The sequence below is a fragment of the Vanessa atalanta genome, chromosome 13 (assembly GCF_905147765.1).
Source record: "Vanessa atalanta chromosome 13, ilVanAtal1.2, whole genome shotgun sequence".
Lineage (NCBI taxonomy): Eukaryota > Metazoa > Arthropoda > Insecta > Lepidoptera > Nymphalidae > Vanessa > Vanessa atalanta.
In genome coordinates this window covers 5,178,496-5,201,269 of record NC_061883.1, presented here as the reverse complement: position 1 = coordinate 5,201,269, position 22,774 = coordinate 5,178,496, and the positions used below count along the sequence as shown (strand labels likewise).

The 22,774-nt window shown below is 32.5% G+C and overlaps 1 protein-coding gene across 1 annotated transcript; it reads right to left on the bottom strand.

The window, feature by feature from the left end:
• Positions 1–295: 295 nt before the first annotated feature.
• On the bottom strand, positions 296–22,173 carry LOC125068080 (arf-GAP with coiled-coil, ANK repeat and PH domain-containing protein 2). Its single transcript, XM_047677073.1, has 20 exons — positions 21,991–22,173; positions 21,777–21,893; positions 21,401–21,574; positions 20,697–20,781; positions 20,347–20,490; positions 11,455–11,550; positions 9,822–10,081; positions 9,040–9,156; positions 8,637–8,807; positions 8,194–8,300; positions 7,670–7,758; positions 7,300–7,394; positions 6,701–6,844; positions 6,500–6,570; positions 6,258–6,389; positions 5,798–5,955; positions 5,551–5,664; positions 5,300–5,406; positions 4,347–4,495; positions 296–3,833 (listed from the first exon to the last, which is right to left on the bottom strand). Exons 1-20 carry the CDS (start codon positions 22,041–22,043, stop codon positions 3,811–3,813), a joined length of 2,406 nt encoding a protein of 801 aa, XP_047533029.1. The 5' UTR covers positions 22,044–22,173; the 3' UTR covers positions 296–3,810.
• Positions 22,174–22,774: the final 601 nt, after the last annotated feature.

Here is a 22,774-nt window from a genome sequence, read left to right as displayed (position 1 = left end):
TGATAAATGTAGAAAGCGATCGTCTTTTTTAGTTTCTCTTTAATTTTCATAATAATAATTATTTAACAATAATTGGAATTGGTAATTAAAACTACTCTTTCAAATTGTGATGGTTCTAAAAGAATAGCTACAGTAGGGTAAAATTGCAAAAAAGGCACGCCCAAAAAAAGCCACACTCAAGTTTTATTAATGTTTCATGCGTTGTTAGTGTTACTGTTTTTATTGTATAATATTAACGAGTGGGGTATACTTTCCCAGAGATTTAGGATTCAGTCTAAAAAATAAAAAAGCAGAGTCAAGTTTAAATAGTTTATTAAAATACAACTAAGTAATACATCAACAGCGTAACGGAGTATTCAATATTTAGCGATAGACATGATTATTATACACAACAAATATAAAGTTTACACACCCTAATATTCTACTTAAATTTAACTCTTAAATTTCGAAAGGTATCTCAAATGTACTGGTATTCAAAAAATAAGTCATTGAAGTGGACGAAGAAATGTTAAATCAAAACCAATAGGTTATGTATTCCCACAGCTCTCCGCTTAGATTCAGTAGAGACCCATAATTATCTCCACTCCGGTGGAAACATAATATATTTAAACAACAAATCGCAATATTGATGGCGACGTACACACTTCCTAATAAAATTCCTTTGTCGTATGAGATTAATAATCAAGTCAGAGGAAATGTACCATTAGTGTAGAAATAGCGTGCATCAAAATCGGTACCAATGCAAACTAAAGCACGGTGTACATCAAAGCTCAGAAGAGAGAAAAAGGAGTCTTCACTGGGCACGACAATAGGAGCAACATTGAGATACAACTTTCGAATGTCAGCAGTCTATAATATTCCAGTACCGTTTAAAACCCAAAAATGGCACTTTCAATTCTCAATTCATTTCATAGGCTCTGAATGTATATATAATGAATATCAATGTAGATATAATAATTAAATTTGTTTCATATATTTCATTTGAGTATATTTTGTAAATGGTACCATGTTGTATATCTTTATATTATATTCAGATCAGATGGAAGGTTATATTAATGACCGGTTATCAAACTCAGTTTTCAACGTTAATGTAGATCGTTTAGTTATATAATATCGACCTTCCGATCAATTTGTACGACAAAAGCAAATATTTAACAACGCATATATAATATTATAATACGTTATTAAATGAAAAATATATTTGAAACCAAAGTCAAATACAAATAATTAAGTATTACTTTATTCGTACTAGATAATCCAGTCATAAACAGATTTAATTAATCTTGCAAATTACTATTTAAAATTGCTTGTAAAAGCCTATTTAAATAAAAAATATTTTTATCTATTCATTGATATATTTCAATTTATCAAACTAGAATTTAAAATTGTTGATTATATTTTGATAAGTTTACAACGTCTAACGTTTATTTCCAAACAAATCCTACGACATCCGTATCCCACAAAAGTAGCAACTTTAGCTATGCCCGCTTGTCTGTTGTATTCAATTGACAGCACAGTATCACAAGGTCATGATATCAGACAATTTTCATCCAGTAGACACATCGTTGAACGCTCATTATCTTTGTTTTTCATGTACGGCTAGGATTTGAGCTCGATATAACAGTTTGGTATTGTAATAAAAAAAAAATAGTCATATTAAATAACATTCATAACCGCAAATAGCATATACAGATATTATGTATATTATTTAATTTCATCAATCAATTCGTTATGCACTGTAAAAGCTGCCTTCTCTTATGGGACACTTTGTATATATATTTTATATAACTACGAGTCATTTCGCGGCTAGGCCAATCACATGTATTAGATCGAATTAAAACCGTACCGTTTAACAGGATTTGCAATTATAAATTGCTTTAAAATCAAATCACATCAAAATCATTTCTGATATTCAATCAATAACTGTTTCATAAAGTAATTGTTGATATAATCAAAAAATCTTATGACATTAAATACGAACATATTACAATAATTCATAATAACAAAATATCTAACATCACATAATGTTATGGTTAACATCTAAATAGTAAATTCATCGAAAGGAATCTTCATTTCTGATTCCATTTATTATACAGTTTCGTCGAGTACCGGTTAATGGTGAGTTTTAGTCAGTTACTATAATCTATTTAAAAAAAGAATGCTGGTGAATGGTAAAAAAATTTGAATAAACTATATGTATAGGTAAACTATATATACAGGAATTATTATATAACTGACCCAAAACTAAGCGTACATACCGGTTCCAATTTATAATTAAAAAATAGATATTTAAAAATACAAATTGGCATATTTTGTTTTACAATTGGCAAGCGTAGTATTGTGACGAATAATTTTATTTACAATAAAGTTATTAAAAAAAAAAACTTGCTACTAAAAATGAGATTCAACATTTTTCTTCCTTTTCGTTGTTAAATACATTGGAATGGAATAAGGATTGACTTACGGACGTAAACAGGAATGTATACATATATAGTAAATACAATTGAATTAAATTTGCGAAATGGGATCATGATTTTTAGATATTTAAAAAAGTCACCGAAATAAAGGAGGTTTTAATCGTTTTTGTAAATAAAAAATAATTGCGAATCTTGGAATGCATTAGTACCATTGAAATTATAGAAGAGTAAAAAATCTTAGATAACTACAATAAGTACTCTTATTAAAAAATAATGAAATAAAATTAATAAAATCATGATAAACTGTCACGTGATTTCAAATAAGATAAAATGGATCCGTTCACAACAGCAAAGTTTTATTTGACGAGAATACTTTTTTAGACGTTATCACGAGAATACTTAACGCGATTTATTGTACTTTTAATAACATCTCAATCTGATTTTCACACATTTTTTCATTTATTATAATAAAGAAAAGATTTATAAATATCGGCCTTTTGTCGTGCCGTCTCGCTCACTCACTCGCACAATGTTCCCATCGGTGTATGATAAGATTTCAAGAGAATAAAGAAATTTATTACATTGTTAATATAGGTGAAGAATTTATTAATTCGACATAACCTTTAAATGACTTTAATTTTATTTATACATAGTTATATCAGTACTCTCCGCTATTTATAAATCTTTTCTGTATTGGCAAGCGTTCTATTTAATAGTTGAGTAACTGTTCCCTGACCCCGAAGCAATCTTACACCGCTAAGCCTGTACCCATACATAAACAAATCTTTGGTTTAATATATAAAAGCACATCACATAACCACTTATATGGCAATAAATATATATTTATATTAAGGTTATTTATATATATTTTTCCGGAAGATATGGTGAATAAGTCTTTACATTAGGAATTTGGCAGCTATAATTTCTCCGTGATATTTTTTTAAGCCTCAATTATTTCTTTAAGAGATCACTTCCATAATTTAATACCAAAAATAATAAATTTTAATATATACTTCAAGTATATTAATGAGAATTTTTTTTTAACGAATACAGTTTTTTTATATATATAATATCTATCATAAAATACTAAAGTAATTCGTTATTGACGTTTTCATTCACACATATTGTGTCACATCTCATTAAAATAAAATCGATTATTATCTGACATCGTTATAACTTACAATTTATAACAACAATCGATATACTGCAAACATAATACCACCTGTATTTTATGTATAGTGTAGCGAATTGGCTTATTTTTACTTTTAAATTATAAAACAATGGTAAACGATAAGCCATTCGGATTATAATCGGTCATTATCGTTCGTATGTATCAGACGGTTCAATCGGCTCGCCACCACAGATGCAGTCGTCGCAACTTCTTCTCTATTCGTCATTCACTATTCACCTGTTCACCTGAAGTAATAACAAAATTATGTCAATAATTTTTATTCATTTTTATATAATAACTTGCCTCTGCAGACCGTTCCTTATTTTGTCACTTCAACGCAAATCAGGCAATCATGTATGTCAGTTGTCACTAGTGTGATCACAGTATAATCCTTCAAACTACAACAAAAAGTATTTATGTCGGACAATAAAAAAAAATGACGCATCGGTAGATAGACGAGCTGAGAATTTGCCAAATGTCACCAGGATTGACAAATGATTACATTGAGCACGCAAAGCTTTAGGTCGTGCGCTCGCTCTATCCGGTCGGGTTAGATTTGCCTTCCCATCGGATTATTAGAATGAGGAACAGAGATAGCACTTGAATTGGCGCACACACTTTGCCACTACAATACGTCCGGCGCGAATGTCTAGTGTTTCTTGAGCCGCATTAGCAGAAAACGGTCAAGGGGACTTCGTAATTATATTGTTAGTATTGTGATGCGAGCAAAGATTGATTGTGAAGTACCATCGACATACCGTCGTTGTTGTTGTGCTTGGCGCGCACGAGTCGCTCGGGGTGCGAGTGCGCGAGCTGCGTGTAGTCGCGGAACACTTCGTTGTACGTGTCGTCGTTGGACGACATCTCACTTTCCCGCATCTCTTCATTCAGCTTTGTTAATCTCAATCTGTTTTTGTTTTTTGTTATAAAAATAATTTAATAGCAATATTTTTTCCAAGATATAATTTTTAGCATTAGCTTTAGCAGCCTGTTAATTTTCCCACTTCTGGGATAAAGGCCTCCTCTCCCTTGGAGGAGAAGGTTTGGAGCATATACCACCACGCTGCTCCAATGCGGGTTGGTGGAATACACATGTGGCAGAATTTCGTTGAAATGAGACACGTGCAGGTTTCCTCACGATGTTTTCCTTCACCGCCGAGCACGAGATGAATTATAAACACAAATTAAGCACATGAAAATTCAGTGGTGCCTGCCTGGGTTTGAACCCGAAATCATCGGTTAAGATGCACGCGTTCTAACCACTGGGCCATCTCGGCTCAAGGTATAATTTAATTTTCTTATATTCAAAATGGGACTAATAAAGACAATAGTCAATTAGCCCAAGTTTAATCAACTAAACTTGAAACGAATACGCTTTTTTTGTTCTATTAAATATTTTATAAACTATGTTCCAATGGCAGAAGATGTAAAGATAAACAAATATTATATCTCATATTCCTTGCGTTTCTCTACTATAAACTTTTTGATTAATATATCTTTATGAACAATACAACACTATTCTACTTAAATAATTTTAAAAATTGACGTTAATTTTACTTCAACTTCTGATAAAAACATTCCGTATATTCAATACGTATATTTTTCACGAATCTATAATAACATCCATAGATGACATTAGATCTCAAAGCTGCTTATCTATCCATACGCCCCTGCCATTGGAATTGGCTACTTAAATAAGAGCGGGACGTACAGCGTGACGATGTCGGCGTTGGCGTGCGCCACGGCGATGTCGAGCGGCGTGCGGCCCTCGGCGTCCGCCAGCGACTGGTCGGCGCGGTACCGCAGCAGCAGGCACACCTGCGCACACCGCACTACCGTCAGTCGGGCCACACGCGTTTATTTATTCATTTAAAAACATTGAAACGGAAATTACATAACAGCTAGTGCGGATTTATTTCAATAAAAATGCATTGTAACGTTATAGTAAGGTAAAAAACATACCTGTCCGGTATGACCGGCTTCGGTTGCGAGATGTAAGGGAGTCATGCCATCTTCGTCCTGTGCGTTAAGTTTGCTTCCATTGAGTAGTAGAAACGAGCACGCCATCACAGAACCCTGTCGTAATTATTTAAATTTACTCACTCATTTAATATGCAAAGGTATAGAAGACAGGTGCGAGGTATCAAATATTAAGTGCAATGGAAAGTTTATATGAGATCAAAGAGGTATGAAATCCGAGGTCACTCACACTGAGCACGGCGGCGTGCAGCGGCGTGCGCAGGCGCGCGTGCACGTGCGCCACGTCGGCGCCCGCCGCCAGCGCCGCGCGCATCACGCACACGTTGTGCGCCCGCGCCGCGCGCGTCAGCACGGCGTCCGCCGACAGCGCCGACATGTCCTCCGCGCCTGCCGCACACGGACTCGTTAGCTTATATTCCCGTCTGACCCGCACGTGTGGTGGTGTTTTACGGACACGAGAGACGTAACATCTTAGATCCCATGGATGGTGGTGCATCGCCGACGCGAGGAGCTGTATGTATTCCTTACGGTACCCGTGTCTATGGGTAGAAGTGAACGTTCCCCACCAAATTCCTCTCTTCGAATAAAAAATATAATTCTTTAGTTCCTAGAATGTGCAACTGAGTCGGGAAAGAGATACGGTGACATCGATGGAATTCTCGTCAGGGCCGGTGGGGTGCGATAGATACCGATGTCGTCGTCCTCGCCCTCCGTGGAGTCGTGGTCGGAGGGCAGCGCCAGGTCCAGCGCTCGCTCAGCCGCCAGCTCCGTGCCGATGAGCAGAACGGGGCTGCCATCCGACTTACTCGAACTCTCCGACGCTGGAATTAGAATTATCATCACTCAATCGGCGTTATCTTTTTAATTTGGTCGGTTAGAATAGGCCGATTATTATAAAACGGTACATAATGATAACAGTTGACGTATTTACCGCTGGTATTGCTGTTGACGTCACTTTTCTCGTCTTGGATAGTCTCCGGCACGACAGGCGGAGCGCGTACTCTGGAAGTGGAATAATTTTAATTAAATTGCACACATCCAAATTATTTCTCATCGTTAAACTCAGACAAAAAAAAACAGTCAGAAGAATTATTTTTTTATTTTTTCTCATATAGATTACACTATAACGCACCTCCTCCTCGCTCTCCGAACGGACCACCGTCTGCCATTTCTCAAAGGTGATTCTTGTATGGAGTCTGACATTGTTGTGTTCACTATATTTTTTACGAATTCGAGCTTCACGTATTTTGCTCGAATCCATGCTTCCCGGACGGAACTGTGAACAAAACCGTTTACATGAATGTTGCAAACACTCACATCACGAAGGTGTCTGTGTGGAGCACAAGTCCATTATAGTTGAAGGAGATAAATATATATGTTACTGCCAAGCAGTAATATAGTATTGTTGAGTTCCGGTTTGAAAGATGAGTGATACAATGTAACTATACGCACAAGGGACATAATATTTCAGTTCCTAAAGTTGGCGACATTGGCGATGGAATGTTTGGAATGGTTAAAATTTCTTACAGCGCTCTCTGGCCGTGGGTAGTACTGACCACCTACCGGTGGCCAATGAGCCAGTTGTTATTTACCTTTTCTCTGCCTTCGATTAGAATATCCCACGCAGAAATAGTGTTGCTTACACAAAATATTAAAATGTGTTTAAAGATTAATTTAAACATACATCTCTTATTAAGTTCAAATAGTTTATAAATTAATTCACAAACTCACGTTTCGCAATCTGGGGTGGCTCTAGTGATGGTGGTCCCTTCTGTATTAGCTTCATATATTAAATTGACTATTTTGTTGCCTAGCTCTGCCATAACCTGTAAAGTTAATTTTATGATTTTTTTTAATACAAATACAAAATAATATTCTTTATGGTACACCACTAAGATAAGATGCACCATTGGGCAGTGTTGTCGCTAAGTAGCGATCTCTTTTAAATACTCTTATAGCTTCGGTAAAATAGTCTAATTCCATTTTGAATTTCCTTATATTAACATTTTGCTCAAAAATATAAATCCAATAAATGTTTCTTATTTATTTAAAATCTTAAAAATACAAGTATATATATCTCGTAAATAAAACGTAAAATTACCTTAATAATATCTGGTTCCCAGTCGTCTAGAGTGAGAGATCTTACTTTACTAACATGCACGCCGAGTGAACGGTGGATACCTGAACATTCTAGAACAAAAACATTACATGGTAGAGTTCAATGCAAAACCATTCTGCCATCAATTTACAATTCATCTAGAAATCATCGGTTAAGATGCACGCGTTCTAGCCACTGGGCCATCTCGGCTCCGCATTAAAATACTAAATTTAAATCTATTAATATTCAATGTGTATTGGTTCCATCACGTTGTATTTCTTTACAGCTGAGAGCAATGTATTATAAGCTAATAAACATTAGTAGCAAATACATATACAAATATATTTAAACATATGACAATTCTGTGGTGCTTGCCAGGATTAAAGTTCTATCCATGTAATTATTACTTCATAAGTCAAGCAATTGGTCTTCCTTGGATGTTGTATCAACTCTTGGAGTAGCAAAGAGAAATATTATATACATAATATTAATAATAAAAAATAGTATATAAAGTAAATAGTACAAACCTATACATAAAGTTATTCCGAGATTAATACTGGCCCAGCGCGGGTTCGGACTGCCGCAGTCGCAACAGTAATTATTACCAGGTATACTAAGTAATTGTTCCCATATCCTGAAAAAAGACGAGAATTACATAGAATAAATAAATATACAACAATACAGTTGTATATAATAAAAATAAAGGGTCACTGCAAAGCATATTTAAGAAATTCAACATACCATCCCGTATGGATGATTTCTTATTGAATCTTATAATAGGGCACGTACACACTTTCAAAACTATTGAAAAATGTATTTTTAGTTAGACGATGCTTATTACACGATATGAACTAACCGACTATACTTAAATAAAATTTCGTATTAAGATAGTTTATAGTGTTTTGATCGGTAGTGTGATTGTTGTTTGAGGTGGTGGTGGAGGTGTAAGTCGGTGGGTCGTGTTCCGCACCTGATCTTCTTCATGGCGGGCGCGGTGGTGCGCGTGTCTGGCACCAGCACCATCTGCGAGTCGGGGTTGTCGCGGCTCTGGCCCTGCTGGATGGCGGAGCGGATGCCGTTCTGCAGCGCCGAGATCCACGACGTGAGCATCTCTTCAGAGTCCGCTTGGAGCATGTGGCTTCTGCAATGGGCGTATTACTCAAGAGACTACCATGATCGTTTCGGATATTATTCTATCGACTCCGAACACAAACTTTAAAAATATAAATAATACTTTCAAAGTATTTACAAAAACAAGATAATGCTTTATATCTTTTAAAAACATAATGTATTTATTTTAGAAAATCTTTATTAAAGCTACACCCAATATACTCGACATTTATAGTAAATTATAAAATTAATCATCTCGTTACTTGGAAGGCGACAGGACTTCGAAACAGAATCGCCTCTCGCCGTCGAGCACCGGCTTCACCGTGCACAGTCTCAGGTCCTCCTCCATCACCGTCACGTTAAGTTCGCCTGTTCGTTTCCTGAAAAACAAGTATAACAATTTTTACATTACAGTCGATAATGGATTACAATGGATATTACAAGATTATATTGATGATAAAAAGCATGGAGTTAATGCTTGTGGACTTCCAAGCAGGAGACATAACATACACATAATTGTATTTAACTGACATGACTGTATTTTTAGACGTTGAAAAAGAGTAACTACTGAATTTCTTGCCGGTTCTTCTCGGTAGAATCTACATTCCGAACCGGTGGTAGCTTTACATTAAATAGTTTGTTAAATGACGATTCAAAAGTGCTTGTTAAAGCCTACTTGAATAAAGTATATTTTGATTTGATTTGATTCGATCAAATAGTCAAAGCTTAACTATTTTTAAATTATTAAGACTTTATACTCGTGTATTTTTCTATAATTCATCATGTTTTCAAAAAAAATATTACTACAAGGTGACAAAGTTAAAAAAATTCTGAATATGAAACTGAAAATCTTTTATACCTAGATCTCATAAATTCAAATTATTTCATAATGACCCATATATTACAATTACCTGTAATTTTAAAAACAATTACAATCAAACAAATACTGCGCATATTATGATAATTTTGAAGACCCTGACCATCGTTCACGTCCCACTTAACCAGCCTTCAAGCTCTAGCGTGACGAACGACTGTAAACACTCACCTATACACGAGGCGATTATCGTACAAATAGAACCATCGTCGATTCCATGTCTTGAAAGCATTCGATGTCCTTTTGAACAGATAACCCTGCATTCTGGGCAAGTTTTTCAACGACGGCGTACTCAAAAGTCCATCCTTACTATCTCGTTCAGTGGGAACTGATTTACAACTCGGTAAAACGGTGTCTTTGCTATTAACAATCGTGTGTCGATTTTCCATCTCCTTGTCAAGTATTTTTGTATCGTTACGCATTGTTGCAACCTGCAATGCACCAATTAGTCAGTGTCTGGCGTTAAATTGCTTGTTATTAATACTTTCTTGATCGTTCCATGATATTATGATTAGGATTTGTAATTAATAATAAGCAAATATGTGTTTAATTTTAATTACACTAATATTTGTCTAGTATTGGCTGTAATAATGCTACTTATCATGCAACTCTATAGATCAGTGAGTTTTCGTGTTTGCACTCAATATAATACTTTTACGAAAACATTTTAGTTGCCTGTTACTTATGTTGTCAGCCTTCACGGAATTCTTTATTCATATTTCATAATTGTGTTGTTTTAAACTCACAAAATGAATTGTAACAGTTATAATATAAAAATAAGGATCATATAAGTTATTTATGAATCAAATCGTTTTTGAGATTATTGACCACGAGCTTTTCATTTGTAATAAAATATCTTCGATTTTTAAATATAATTATGTATTAAAATAAAAAAACTAAATTTTATTTTAAGCTTGAAATTAAACTAAAGAATTACATTTAAAATAAATGAAAATGAATAATATAAAATGACTGTACATCATTCATAAAGTTATTCATGAGGTTGTATAATTAAAAATATGTAGCTCATGTTAGCACAAATTGAACAATTATCTAATACTTGTATGACGCCATTGTAAAACCCTACTTCCCTTGCTCGTCACGCACTGACACGCTATATACGTCCATCAGGACATTATTGCGTGACTTTTTATGATCCATAAACATATTCAAAACCTTTATTATGATATTAAGTAACATATTATTTATTGCTTTAACTTTCACCATAGAGTTTTAATAATATAACCGAATTTTCTAATTTTTCAATCACATAAATAAATAGGCAAAGACAAAATAGTTTTTATTCTTTTTTTCACTGTTTATAAAACAATTTTCTTATTTTTGCTTTATAATATTTTAAGGGGCTTTAGTGTTGCCAAGTAAAAAATGACTAAAAAATTATTATATAAAAAATAAAAATAAATATCGCATTAGATATTTACAAATTTATATATATCGCATTAGAATTTTAAAATTAATGTTTTATTTACGGTATTGGTTAGGTCATTTGGCTATTTTTATCAGATTAGATAAAGATATCATTGGTTTTCTATAGAATACTTTAATCATTCGTGGTGTTATTAATTTTGAATTGAATTCAGGGTTAAGCGAATATAACTTTTCAATATACTTCTCCTTTACTTAATAATAATTTTAATGAACACTGGGCAGTATTCGATATTATAGATTAGAAACCCTTCAAATAATTATCATCAAAAGCCATATCGGAATAGACGCTGGCAAATTTGAACAATAATAAATTAGTTAAATATAATTATAAAATTGAAATATGGAAGGGTCTTACCTCGTCAGCTGTCAACTTAAGAAATGGTTCCAGGTCTTCTGACAGATCGGCACCCTGGTGATGGTAGGTGCAGCACGCTTGCAAATACGACAGGAACTGAAACACACAGATTATCAACTACATTCATCGATATATTATGTACTTAATGAAATCACTATTTATCGACGTCAAACACGTAAGACGCATTTTTAGGTATATAGTCTTCTTGTTGTTGGAAGCAACATTTTGGGTAAATAAGTAAAAAGAAATACCTTTTTTGTCATAAATAAATTTTCGAAACTAAAAATATATATTCTGAAAATTTTATATTTCTTTTACATTATGTTAGAAAACCGTATACTTATGTAAGTTAAGAACCGTATGTTTATTAACATATATTTGATTTCTTATTTATTAATAATACTGTAAAGATAAATTGACGTGATAATGATGTCCAAACGACACAAGTCTTTAGAGTTTATTTAATAACCGTTCAATATTACGTACAAAAATTACGTATAAATATTATTAAATCGATGACGCACTTACTATTATTTCGGATCACACATCACAATGCTACATTCTTTATTAAAACGCAACAAATTAAACACTCATAATTACAAATATTCACTGCAATAACTAGTATATAGTTATTTATTTATTAAGACAATTTCATTTACGTGAAATAAACATTTAAACAAACTGTCGCCACAAGATGCCGTAATCTGATTGCGCGGTACATTAGTCACTTGGGCACAACCTTGCAAGTTGCGATCGACGAAATCTATTAAGCAGTGATTCGTAGGAAGACTATCAGTGACTAATTGACGATTACTCGATACGGTATCTTTAATCGAATAAATAACTTTTCATATACAATATTTTAATTTCAAGTACACTTGAACAAACAGTTAAAAAAAAAACAAAAGTAATCAAAAACAATATCACAATCCAAACAAAATGAAGTAACGCTGTAAGTGGATTACTGATAAAATAAAATCTAATAGGTAAGAACTGACATAATCTGTTAGAAGACTTAACAACATGAAACTTAGCAGATAATTCCAAATTCAAACACAAGTATCCACCAATATTTCATATGCATGTAATTATAATTCATCTTGTGCTCGGCACGAATATTCAACACATTTGCATCCACCACAACAAGATATCCGTTATAATTAATAATAATACAGAATAAGTTATAAAATCTGACTGTTACTTTATTGGTGATGGTGCTCATTGATGGTACGACTTTGGGCAAGATTCTTTAGGTATGTACCACCTACTAATAATTTATTCAATCGTATTATTTGTTTTTCTCTTTGACGTACTTTTTTTTATTATAGGTGGCAAACGAGCAGGATATTCAGATGGAAAGTGATTACCACCGCCCATGGACATCTGCAACAGCGGGAGGCTTGCAGGTGCGTTGCCGGCCTTTAAGGAATGAGTACGCTTTTTTCTTGATGGTTCCCAAGTCGTATTGGTTCGGAAAAACCGCTGGCGAAAGCTGGTTCTTCTGGTCTTAAAAATCGCGCTGTTGTGGATTTTCGGACATCTAGGTGGTGTGGATGATGTATGTACGCATTTAATAGCAAAGAGGACAAAACATTGATGTTGGGAACTTATTGACTTATTTTAATTGGTATAAATATTATCTAATTTCACTTGCAGTATTAATATTTATGGTTTATGGTGACCACTTACTTCAAGGTGGCTATTATAAAAAAAAAGAGTATCGTATTCTGATAAGTTATTTTAATACGTTAAACAAAGAATATTGGGCCGTTGTAATAAATTTTTAAGCATAATTATAAACAAAATATTTAGTAAATGTAATTACTATTTACACACACAATACAAACGTGTTAGCGTTTTTTGTTGTTAGTTATCCGTGTCATAAATAACCAGATAAAGTAGCTGTTTTTTTTATATAAAGCTTCCAAGTTTTTCTATTGTTTGTGTAATTGTGACAAAAAGGTGGCAACCATTTTCTTAATTTTCATTTTCATAAAACGTTATAAATTACTGAACGTTCGTTATAAACTAATTACTTCTTACCGAAGATCAGAAATGCTTAAATTATATGTTCATAAAAAAATAAAAATATATGGATTTTTCAATATTTAATATAAGTCAAAAGTTGCCTCGTTGGTCTTGCGTGGGGCCGGCCGGCTGTTTTAGGTCCAATGACCTAGCTAGCTATACTAAGATAAAATATTTAATGAGTTTCACGTAGACACGGAATGAAAAACATCCTCCTACCTCAAGATGAATCTAGACACGCGGTAGCGTGTCAGCCAAGTTCTAGTAACAGAACTGGCTAGTAGCACCGTGTGTAATATTACACGAACCATTTGGAGCCACTTTTGACCTCCTCATAACTCAAAAACTATTTGACATAGATGTGTCAAATTTGGCTCATATATTGAGACTCACGAGATACATATGTTTTCCAAATTTCATAAACGCATCTCAAATGGTTATTTAGATATTAACGTCTAAAAATCGTCATTTTTATCACTGACTGACCTATAGATCAAAACTATATTCTACTTCCAGGTGACCTAGAAAGTTCAAATTTGGCATGCAGATAGATAATTAGGCCAATCTAAAGGAAAAAATCTGAAACTGGTAATTTTTTATCATTTTATTATAATTTTTCATTTTATTGGGTCTATAGGAACACTTATATACTTAGTTCCTGTAATAACTGTAATAATAAAAAAAATATGTAAGAACCAGCAATCAAAACTTATGACAGCCGGTCTTCATGTGGATTTTAAGGTCTTCACGTGTATATATAACAAGTTGAATACCACCCTTAAGTTTTTTAAATCCAAATGTTTCGGTTTTAGTACTTATGAGTATAGCCGATTTTCGTTTTTATTACGTTATTAACTAGCATTTAGCGCACATCAATGGTGCCAAATAATTATACTTAAAAAAATAATAATAATAGGCATTTCGATACACGGCGCGCGACGCGACGCCGGAGCAGCGGGTTAGGAGCGTTGCGATTAAACCTTACCGCGGACGTGTCTGAGCGAGTGGCAACCGCGCTCATAAGAATTATTTCAATACCTTCCGATGGAAACTGCCTAGTCTATTCGACTGCATATTTTTTGTTTGAGTATACTAGTATACAACAATAAAATAGGTTTCGTGAGATTGTAGTAGAGTATGTATATCGTAACTGGAATGATTTAAGTTTGTACTCTAGCGCTACAAACGGGCATCCTTATTGCTTGGAAGAACAGTATCGAGCAAGCATGCTGATGTCAGCAAAGGACTGATGAATGGGTCCAATGGAAAAATAGAGAAGGTACATTGGGGACGTCGATAACAGCAATAGCGCACGTAAAATAACAATTCAATTTAAACATAATTTAATTTGCGAACTAGAAGTCAAAACCAAGTTACAGATATTAAGTAATGTACATATATGTTCAAAGGAAATAATTCTCTATTTGCTTAGCATATTCTACTATTATACACAAATTACAAGGCCTTTGCCTTGACGGTGCTCTTTTCGACATAGGCTCCTCTATATTAAGTAAAGAGCAGGCTTATGTTGGCCTCTCTAGAGTTAAAACCTTAGATGGAGTACATCTTATCAATTTAGGTCCAATTCAAATCAAGACACAAGAGAGCTCTATTGTAGAGTACAACCGTCTGCGCACGTTATACTACCCCTACTTGGCCAAATTAAGTATAAACAGAAAACGCGTAAAAAAAATCCGGACACTGAATGGACAATTCACTCGAACATTTCAGAGGTACCTACAAGAAAAATAAGAACGTATCAAAAAAAAGACAATTATACCCCGTAAACGTAGGAAAATAGAATAGCTTAACAAAAACCATTTGGTATTAATTTTGTTATTAATAAGTACCTATTAATAATTTATATACAAAAAGTAGTGATATCCCATCAAAAACATAAATGTAAAAATGAGAGCCAAGTTAAATATTATGATATATACCTTGGTTGTTGACTTCAACGACAAAAGAAGTGAGATCTAAATTTTTGCCAAGTTAAATAGCCCTTCTGAAATTTATTTATAACTACATAAAATAGCATTTCTTCTTATAACTTGGGATAATATATTGTTGCCTAAGGTCTGACTTGGCTAGTTCTTATATGTTTATAAACACAACTTGTAGTTTGTGTTTAAAATAACAAATTATAACTCAGAACATCTAAGAAGAATGGAGGTCAGCTCAGTATTGCTTAGTTAGTATATACGTACATTAAGAGCTGCGATGGTCCATTCACTAGAAAACATGAATCTTAACCAGATATTGCGAGTTCATATCTAGACAAGTACCATTGAATATTTGCGTGCTTAATTTGTGTTTATAATTCATTTGTAAAGGCTTAGAACTTACGAAGGCTATAATATAATTCTTATATGAGAACTAGCCAAGTCAGACCTTAGGCAACAATATATTATCCCAAGTTATAAGAAGAAATGCTATTTTATGTAGTTATAAATAAATTTCAGAAGGGCTATTTAACTTGGCAAAAATTTAGATCTCACTTCTTTTGTCGTTGAAGTCAACAACCAAGGTATATATCATAATATTTAACTTGGCTCTCATTTTTACATTTATGTTTTTGATGGGATATAACTAGCGGCTCCAGGAAGATTGTTTAGTATACTTATTTGATTCAAAGCGCTGTACAGTTTCTTGACTATAACGCTCGTACACAAGTGTAAGCAAGAGATGGATAAAACGTAATATCGATCGTACTGTAAAGTATTTTATTTTAAATAACGCGCAGGTCTGTCCTCTTTACATTTTTTTTTCTGCAAAGAGATGCAACTTACTAAACGCGATTTGCCCACAAACATTTTGCGTTTGCGTACACAACAAGCACTACATGTTTGTTAGGTATTAAAAAAAATGTTAAAATCATAACATCATGGCATGATAAACGTACAATGTATTTTTATACTTCATTTTCACGTATAAAAGGAAATCATATTTTCTAAAAAGTTTAAGTTAAGTAAGTCTATGACAAAATTATTAGTATTCATAATATTTCCCGGTTCCTAAAAGATGTGCCTTATTTAGAGTGCTTATATTCCGTATAGTGTATACTTGTGTGATTATATCGTCTATTAACATCGAAAAATGAATAAAGATACACAAACCTTACGTTTACGTATGCCACGCGATTTGCTAACAACTTATGTGTTACTAAGAATTCTTGATGAATATATCTTTATTTATAATACGACGCTATTCCACTAAACTACTGAGATCCACTTTAATTTTACTTAAAAAATAAATAGAATATAGATTATTCAAGCTATTGACCAATGATCGCGGCAATTCGATGTCAAACGTGTTTATTTGGCTTTTGTGCTCTTGTGGTTGGAATAGATTATAGATTTTTTACTATCGTGTTTGCTTTAAAGATAAATGCGCTCTTATTATATTTCAAAATATTTCAAATGTTAAATTGCAATTATTCTCAAAGAACAAGTAAATAATTATTAGCAATAGCCTTGTACGTTCTTTGTTCGTTGTTTGTTCTTCGAATTATTGTTTAGAACTAAGAAAAGGATGCAAATTGATGTTGGTATTATAAGATTTTGTTTGATAATTATGTCGATCCCATCAATTGCACCACGAGAAAAGAGAGACCACCCAACAACGCAGGACATCTATACTAATATTATAAATGTGAAAGTAACTCTGTCTGTCTGTCTGTCTATCTATCGCTCTTTCACTGCCAAACCAATGAACCGAATTTGATGAAATTTGGTATGAAGCAAACTTGAACTCCAACGAAGGACATAGGCTACTTTTTTGCACCTGACAACCAACGCCCTAAAACGCGAGCGAAGCGGAGGGCGACAACTAGTATTATTATATATATTTATTGGTGGGGGTGCACAAGTGCAAAGGTGTGTTTATAGTCCGATAGAATAGCAAACAGCGAACGCAAACAGCATGTTCTGGAACAAAAAGCTTTAAGAACTTTCCGAGGCATGGAAGTGTACGCATTTCGAACTTTTAGATTCGGCCTGTTACTGAGAATCTTTCGATAGGAAAATTCTATAACTTTTCATCGGCCCAACTAGAGATATGAACTGAGGACTTCGAGTCTGTGGCCTTATATCTAGCCACTAGACCAACGAGGCAGGATATGTATTAATCTAAACATACATACGTTCCCTTATAATCTAAACAAATAACTATACTAATATATTGAGTATACAAATATTATAAACGCGAAAGTAACTATGTCTGTCTGTTACGCTTTCACGACTAAAAGACTGAATTGTTTTCGTTGTTATTTAGTACGAAGTGTGCTTGGACTGAAAGAATGGACATGAGCTAATGTTTTTTTTTAATTCAACCCCTATTTTTTTTTTATGTTAGGAATGAATGTTTGGGTGCAACTTTTTCAATTTTGAAGTCGAAAATGGGTTATTTCAGTGCGTTGCGTTTGCGTAATTGAATTACACGCTTGTTCAGCTCAGTTCTTAATAAATAGTTTTGATTCAGTTTTAATAAGAAGTGCATTTATAATTAAGATTATTTTATTATATGTTTATATTTTTAACAAAATTTGTAAGGTAGAGTAGTTAGTTCAAATAATACATTATTAGTACATAAGTAGTCGTCACTGCCCATCGACACTGGCACAGTTAGAAATATTAACTATTATATAACCTTAATTTATTAAATCGTATAAAACAATACTAAATATAGCTTGGCAGTGGAATTAGTAATAAGTAGATTTTTTTTTTTATTTAAAACATGACGATATTTATATGTTTGTTTTTATTTTGTTTTATTTATACATATTTTTTTTAACTTCATTTTATTATATAATTAATTATTATTATGTGTCGGGAAAACCTATTTTGTCCTATTTAAAATATTTTCATTATTCTTATTTAGTTAATATCCCTCACTAAGACAGCTCCGTAGCAAAATAGATTAGAAAGGTATTTACCTACAAATTTTTATTCCAAAAATTTCCTATTTATAGGTAAACCTCAGGTCATGTTATTAAAATATTACTAACACGTGCTCTATTTTGTGTTTTATTCCGTATAGTGTGTATACACTTTCAATTTGTCTGCACTTTGTGTAATATTGTCAACATCGTATTTCCTTCATATGCAACTAATCTCTTTCGGAGAAAATATAAAACAAATATTGTATTGCAACGATTCTCCAATTATTAAGCTAGTTTTATATTTTATTAAAAGCAATAGCGATTTCGTTGAAAACGTAATAAAATGCATCGTTTTTTTATTACTTTGAATTGTATTTAGATTTAATATTACTATATATTATCAAAGGAACAGGAACATCAATAAATATAATTAAAACCCAACCATATCGAGCAAGTAACTCTGTGTACAAAAAAAAAAACACCGATAAGACCGTAGTTATTTACCGAGTGAGATAGTTGCGTAGCCAATTACATTCATTGTTGTGCCACTGAGTCACGCGTTTCCGTCTAAATTATACAGCTTTGATTTACGTAACATGCACCTGTATCATATATTTATAATTATATCTTTTATTTGCCGAGTATCTTTTTATAGAGAATAAAATAACAATTTGTAACCGGATAATACATTTTTTAAATCATAATCCACATAAAGTAAGACACTGAGTACGAAAAGAATATATGAGAGTTTTTAACGCATTCAAACCACAAACTTTAACTAAGAAATTGCCTTTTATGTATATTTTTTTTTAATATACAAGACAAGTTTCTTATGTTGTTTTGATATAGTTAATTAAATTTATATATTAAATGGCTCAAGTTACGTTAATACGATATTAGCAGTGATGTTAATCGTGTTAGTTTATTCGATTATATAAGTTAAAAACATTAGCACTTATTAACTAATTCGCAATACATCGTTTGTTAACCAATAAAAAAAACAGTTCGTTTTTTATTTAACACGTACATTGTATGTGATAAACATTGTGTTTAGACAGTAATTAGTTGTAGCGCTGGTATTGGTGTAACATGAAAAAAAAAAATCGTAATAATTATAAAAAGTTTTAATATTTTTTAAATATTTGTTAATGTATATAAGTGGAGTATATTTTGCAGCGCGTTACGGAGGTTTTAGTACATAATATTATTATACGTATAAGCTGCACTTCGCTTTTTCACTCGATTTAAAAGACTATAGACTTTGAAGTTAATAGTCTTGTAATATATATAATATATATGTTATACCAGCCAGAAAAAAATTTTTAATAAAAAATAATGTGTTTATAGTTCTTATATTTTTTTGTTAGTCACAAATATCTCATATGGTTGATTTGGTTCCGGATATCCGATGTAAAAACAGAATTCATATAGAAACGTTCTTTTGTTTGTCGGTCTATCAATACAGTCTTTTTTCTTCGACTAACGAAAACAACAGAATTTAGTGTTACAAAGGAATTTTAATATGAAGGTGAAATTACGAGGAGCCAATTAGAAAATTGCTTATGTGTGGAACAAATCTTATAAAATTTTTCGCCAGTGTCCATCCAATCGTTTGAGGTGAGATTCAGCATGAGAATAAAGGAGTTGGTGACACTACTAAAAGTTTAAAGATTTAAAAGTTTTTAAATATATATATCAAATTGAGTGTTTTGTTTTTCTCTCTTCATTTATCGTAAGGAGAGGAACCCTCACCACGCGAAACTAAGCGAATTTTCTTTTAATTCATTTATATTATTTTCTACACCCATTATTTTTTTATTATTTAATTAAGCAAATGAAATATACATTCACACATACTTGTACTTAAATTAGGTTTAAGAAGCTTAAAAAGACTTAATGTAACAAGTACGCTTACATGCACCTGAGGTTAATATTCAATGACAATTATTATATTTATTACTATAGGTGTATAAAATAAAACTCACAGTGGCCAGTATTTCGTGTCTCTTCCGAGCCTGCAACATAGTAATCTTCTGCACATGATCTAAGGCCGTATGACGAAAGCAGGAACGAGTTGCTAGTAAGAGATTCACTACTTCCTCCACATCAGTTGGTTTATGTCGAGACACCTGTTTTTTATGGTAATGTATATGTTAACAGTGAAATTTTTCATATAAAACAAACATAGCTAAAATATCCAATAAAGAAAAAACTTCAAATTCAGTTTTACAATGTATTGTATTGTATTATATTATGCATGTCTTATATGTATTTGTGTATATACACACAAATAAAAGCCTACATACATTATTTTATTGAGAATATACTTGATTACCTGTGAGTTTCTATTTAAAGCTAAATCCAGATCATTTGAGATTTTATCGAAGTGATGTTTACTTTCCTTAACTCCCTTTATATCACTGAAAAGGAAGAGCAACATTCAATAGGGTGTGTGTAAATAATATCAGTGACAGGAATGAGTCAGTCTGTTGAAATTTATTATACATGTTAATATACTTGGTTAATGAGTATCATATAAAAGATTGATGTTTGACTAACTCTATTTCAAAAAGTAAGCTTCATAAATTATTTTCTACAATTGACACATACTATCAATTTATTACTATTGACTGGAAGAGAAAGCTTTTTGGCATTGTTTTTGCAAAATATATATATAACTAAATAAATAGTAATAATATATTAATAAAAAGTGTGTATTCAAAATGAATAAAACAATTTTGTTTAAATATATGTATGTTACGATTTAGAGATCACAAAATAATAAATCTTAATTATGCTGTCTAGAATATTCCAAGATATTGTTCAACTTTATTACTTAGTCAATGAACTTTAACATAAACATATGCTCCCTTGTGTAGCATAGGAAATCTAAATATAAACAGTCAATCTCCAGCCAAATTTTATGATTCAAACCATTGAATATATATATCTATTACATTTATCACTACCTCTTTGACTTATCTTATGATTAATATATTATTAAATTTATTAAAGATAATAATCAAAACAAATACATACACTTTGATGAAAGCTGTAAGATTCTTGAGTATGGTTCGCGATGCCTGATCCAACAATATTGAATGGAACTTGGTCATCTCTTGCAAGGCATGTATCATGCGGTTGAGGGATGCTTGGACTGTTGCATCCTCTGAGAAGGTGCTTGTGAGGTCCCATAGTGCATTTGTAAATGTGCTGTATTAAAATAAAATTGAAATCAAATTTATGTCAAGAACAAAGGTAAGTTAAAAGGTAATATAATATGCTAAAGTATTTATTTATATACTTAAAATAACTTAAACTCTAATTTAAAATCAAGTTTGTGTTGATATATAATCGACTTCATAAATATTTAACATCAGGAGAAAAACAATAACAACACAATTAAAAAGCTTACCTTCTCTGACTCATGTATGTTTTGCCTGTTTCGATCATAACAGAACAATTCTTTAGAACTTTATCGAGCTTTTGTTCTAAAGCCTCGATACTAGCCTCTTCGGTTTCCAGCTGTTCCCTGAAGTCATATAATGTTAGAAGTAATTTTTCAATTAATAAACAACACGTACAAAATTTCACTTTCTATCAATAAGAAACTTTCATTGCTTTCTTACCTAAATTTTGGGGAATCTCTGAGACATTCATCGAAATCTATTAGAGGCTTCATTTTTCGAATTACAACAAATGGTTTGCACGAACTACACAAGTTAGAGACAATTATTCATTGTCTACACTATGTATTTATCTTACTGGTTCTGATAAATCTTGAGAAATCTTCCTAACACGAACAAAACTAAACCAACCAAACCACAGACAAAAAACTGATTGTGATAAAAATTAATAACACTAAAATGACACAACTCAACAGACTAAAAATAAAACATTGTAGTTAGGGATATTTGGATTGGTGTTTGGTATGGGTACTGCTAAACAAGACCATAATATTATTTTGCTTAGAGAAGAAAATAAAAAATTTGGATTCTCAACTTAAATTAAGCTTATCTAATCAGTTTTAATTATGTTTACAAAGATCAATATTTAAGTATTTGAAGACTTAAGAATCATATACAGTACCTGTACTTGTAAGTTCCAACATACTGCAGCAGGCATTACACACTGGGCCAGCGTGCAAGCATAAGGTATTTGACGAAGGTATACAGGTCAATTTGAGTGTTTATCATCAGCGGCAAGATTGAATCTAATCAAATTGTGCCTCGAGTATACATTGTGTCAGTCTGCTTGGCTGACGTTGTTTTTATGTACTAATATATTTCGGAGATATGATCATTTGCAAAAAAAGAAAACAAAATGTCTAGCCGAATGAACTAGGCATACGTGATAATTCAGTTGTTTTATTGTGACCGAGTCCACTGGCTCAATGTGAACTGTAGGCTTAAT

Coding starts and splice junctions, on each gene's coding strand:
- LOC125068080 (XM_047677073.1), bottom strand. CDS start 22,043: ATGAAGCCTCTAATAGATTTCGATGAATGTCTCAGAGATTCCCCAAAA. Junction 6,845..7,299: donor GCCACCCCAGATTGCGAAAC/GTGAGTTTGTGA, acceptor TTTTGTTCACAG/TTCCGTCCGGGAAGCATGGA. Junction 5,956..6,257: donor GGGCGAGGACGACGACATCG/GTATCTATCGCA, acceptor CGTGTGCGGCAG/GCGCGGAGGACATGTCGGCG.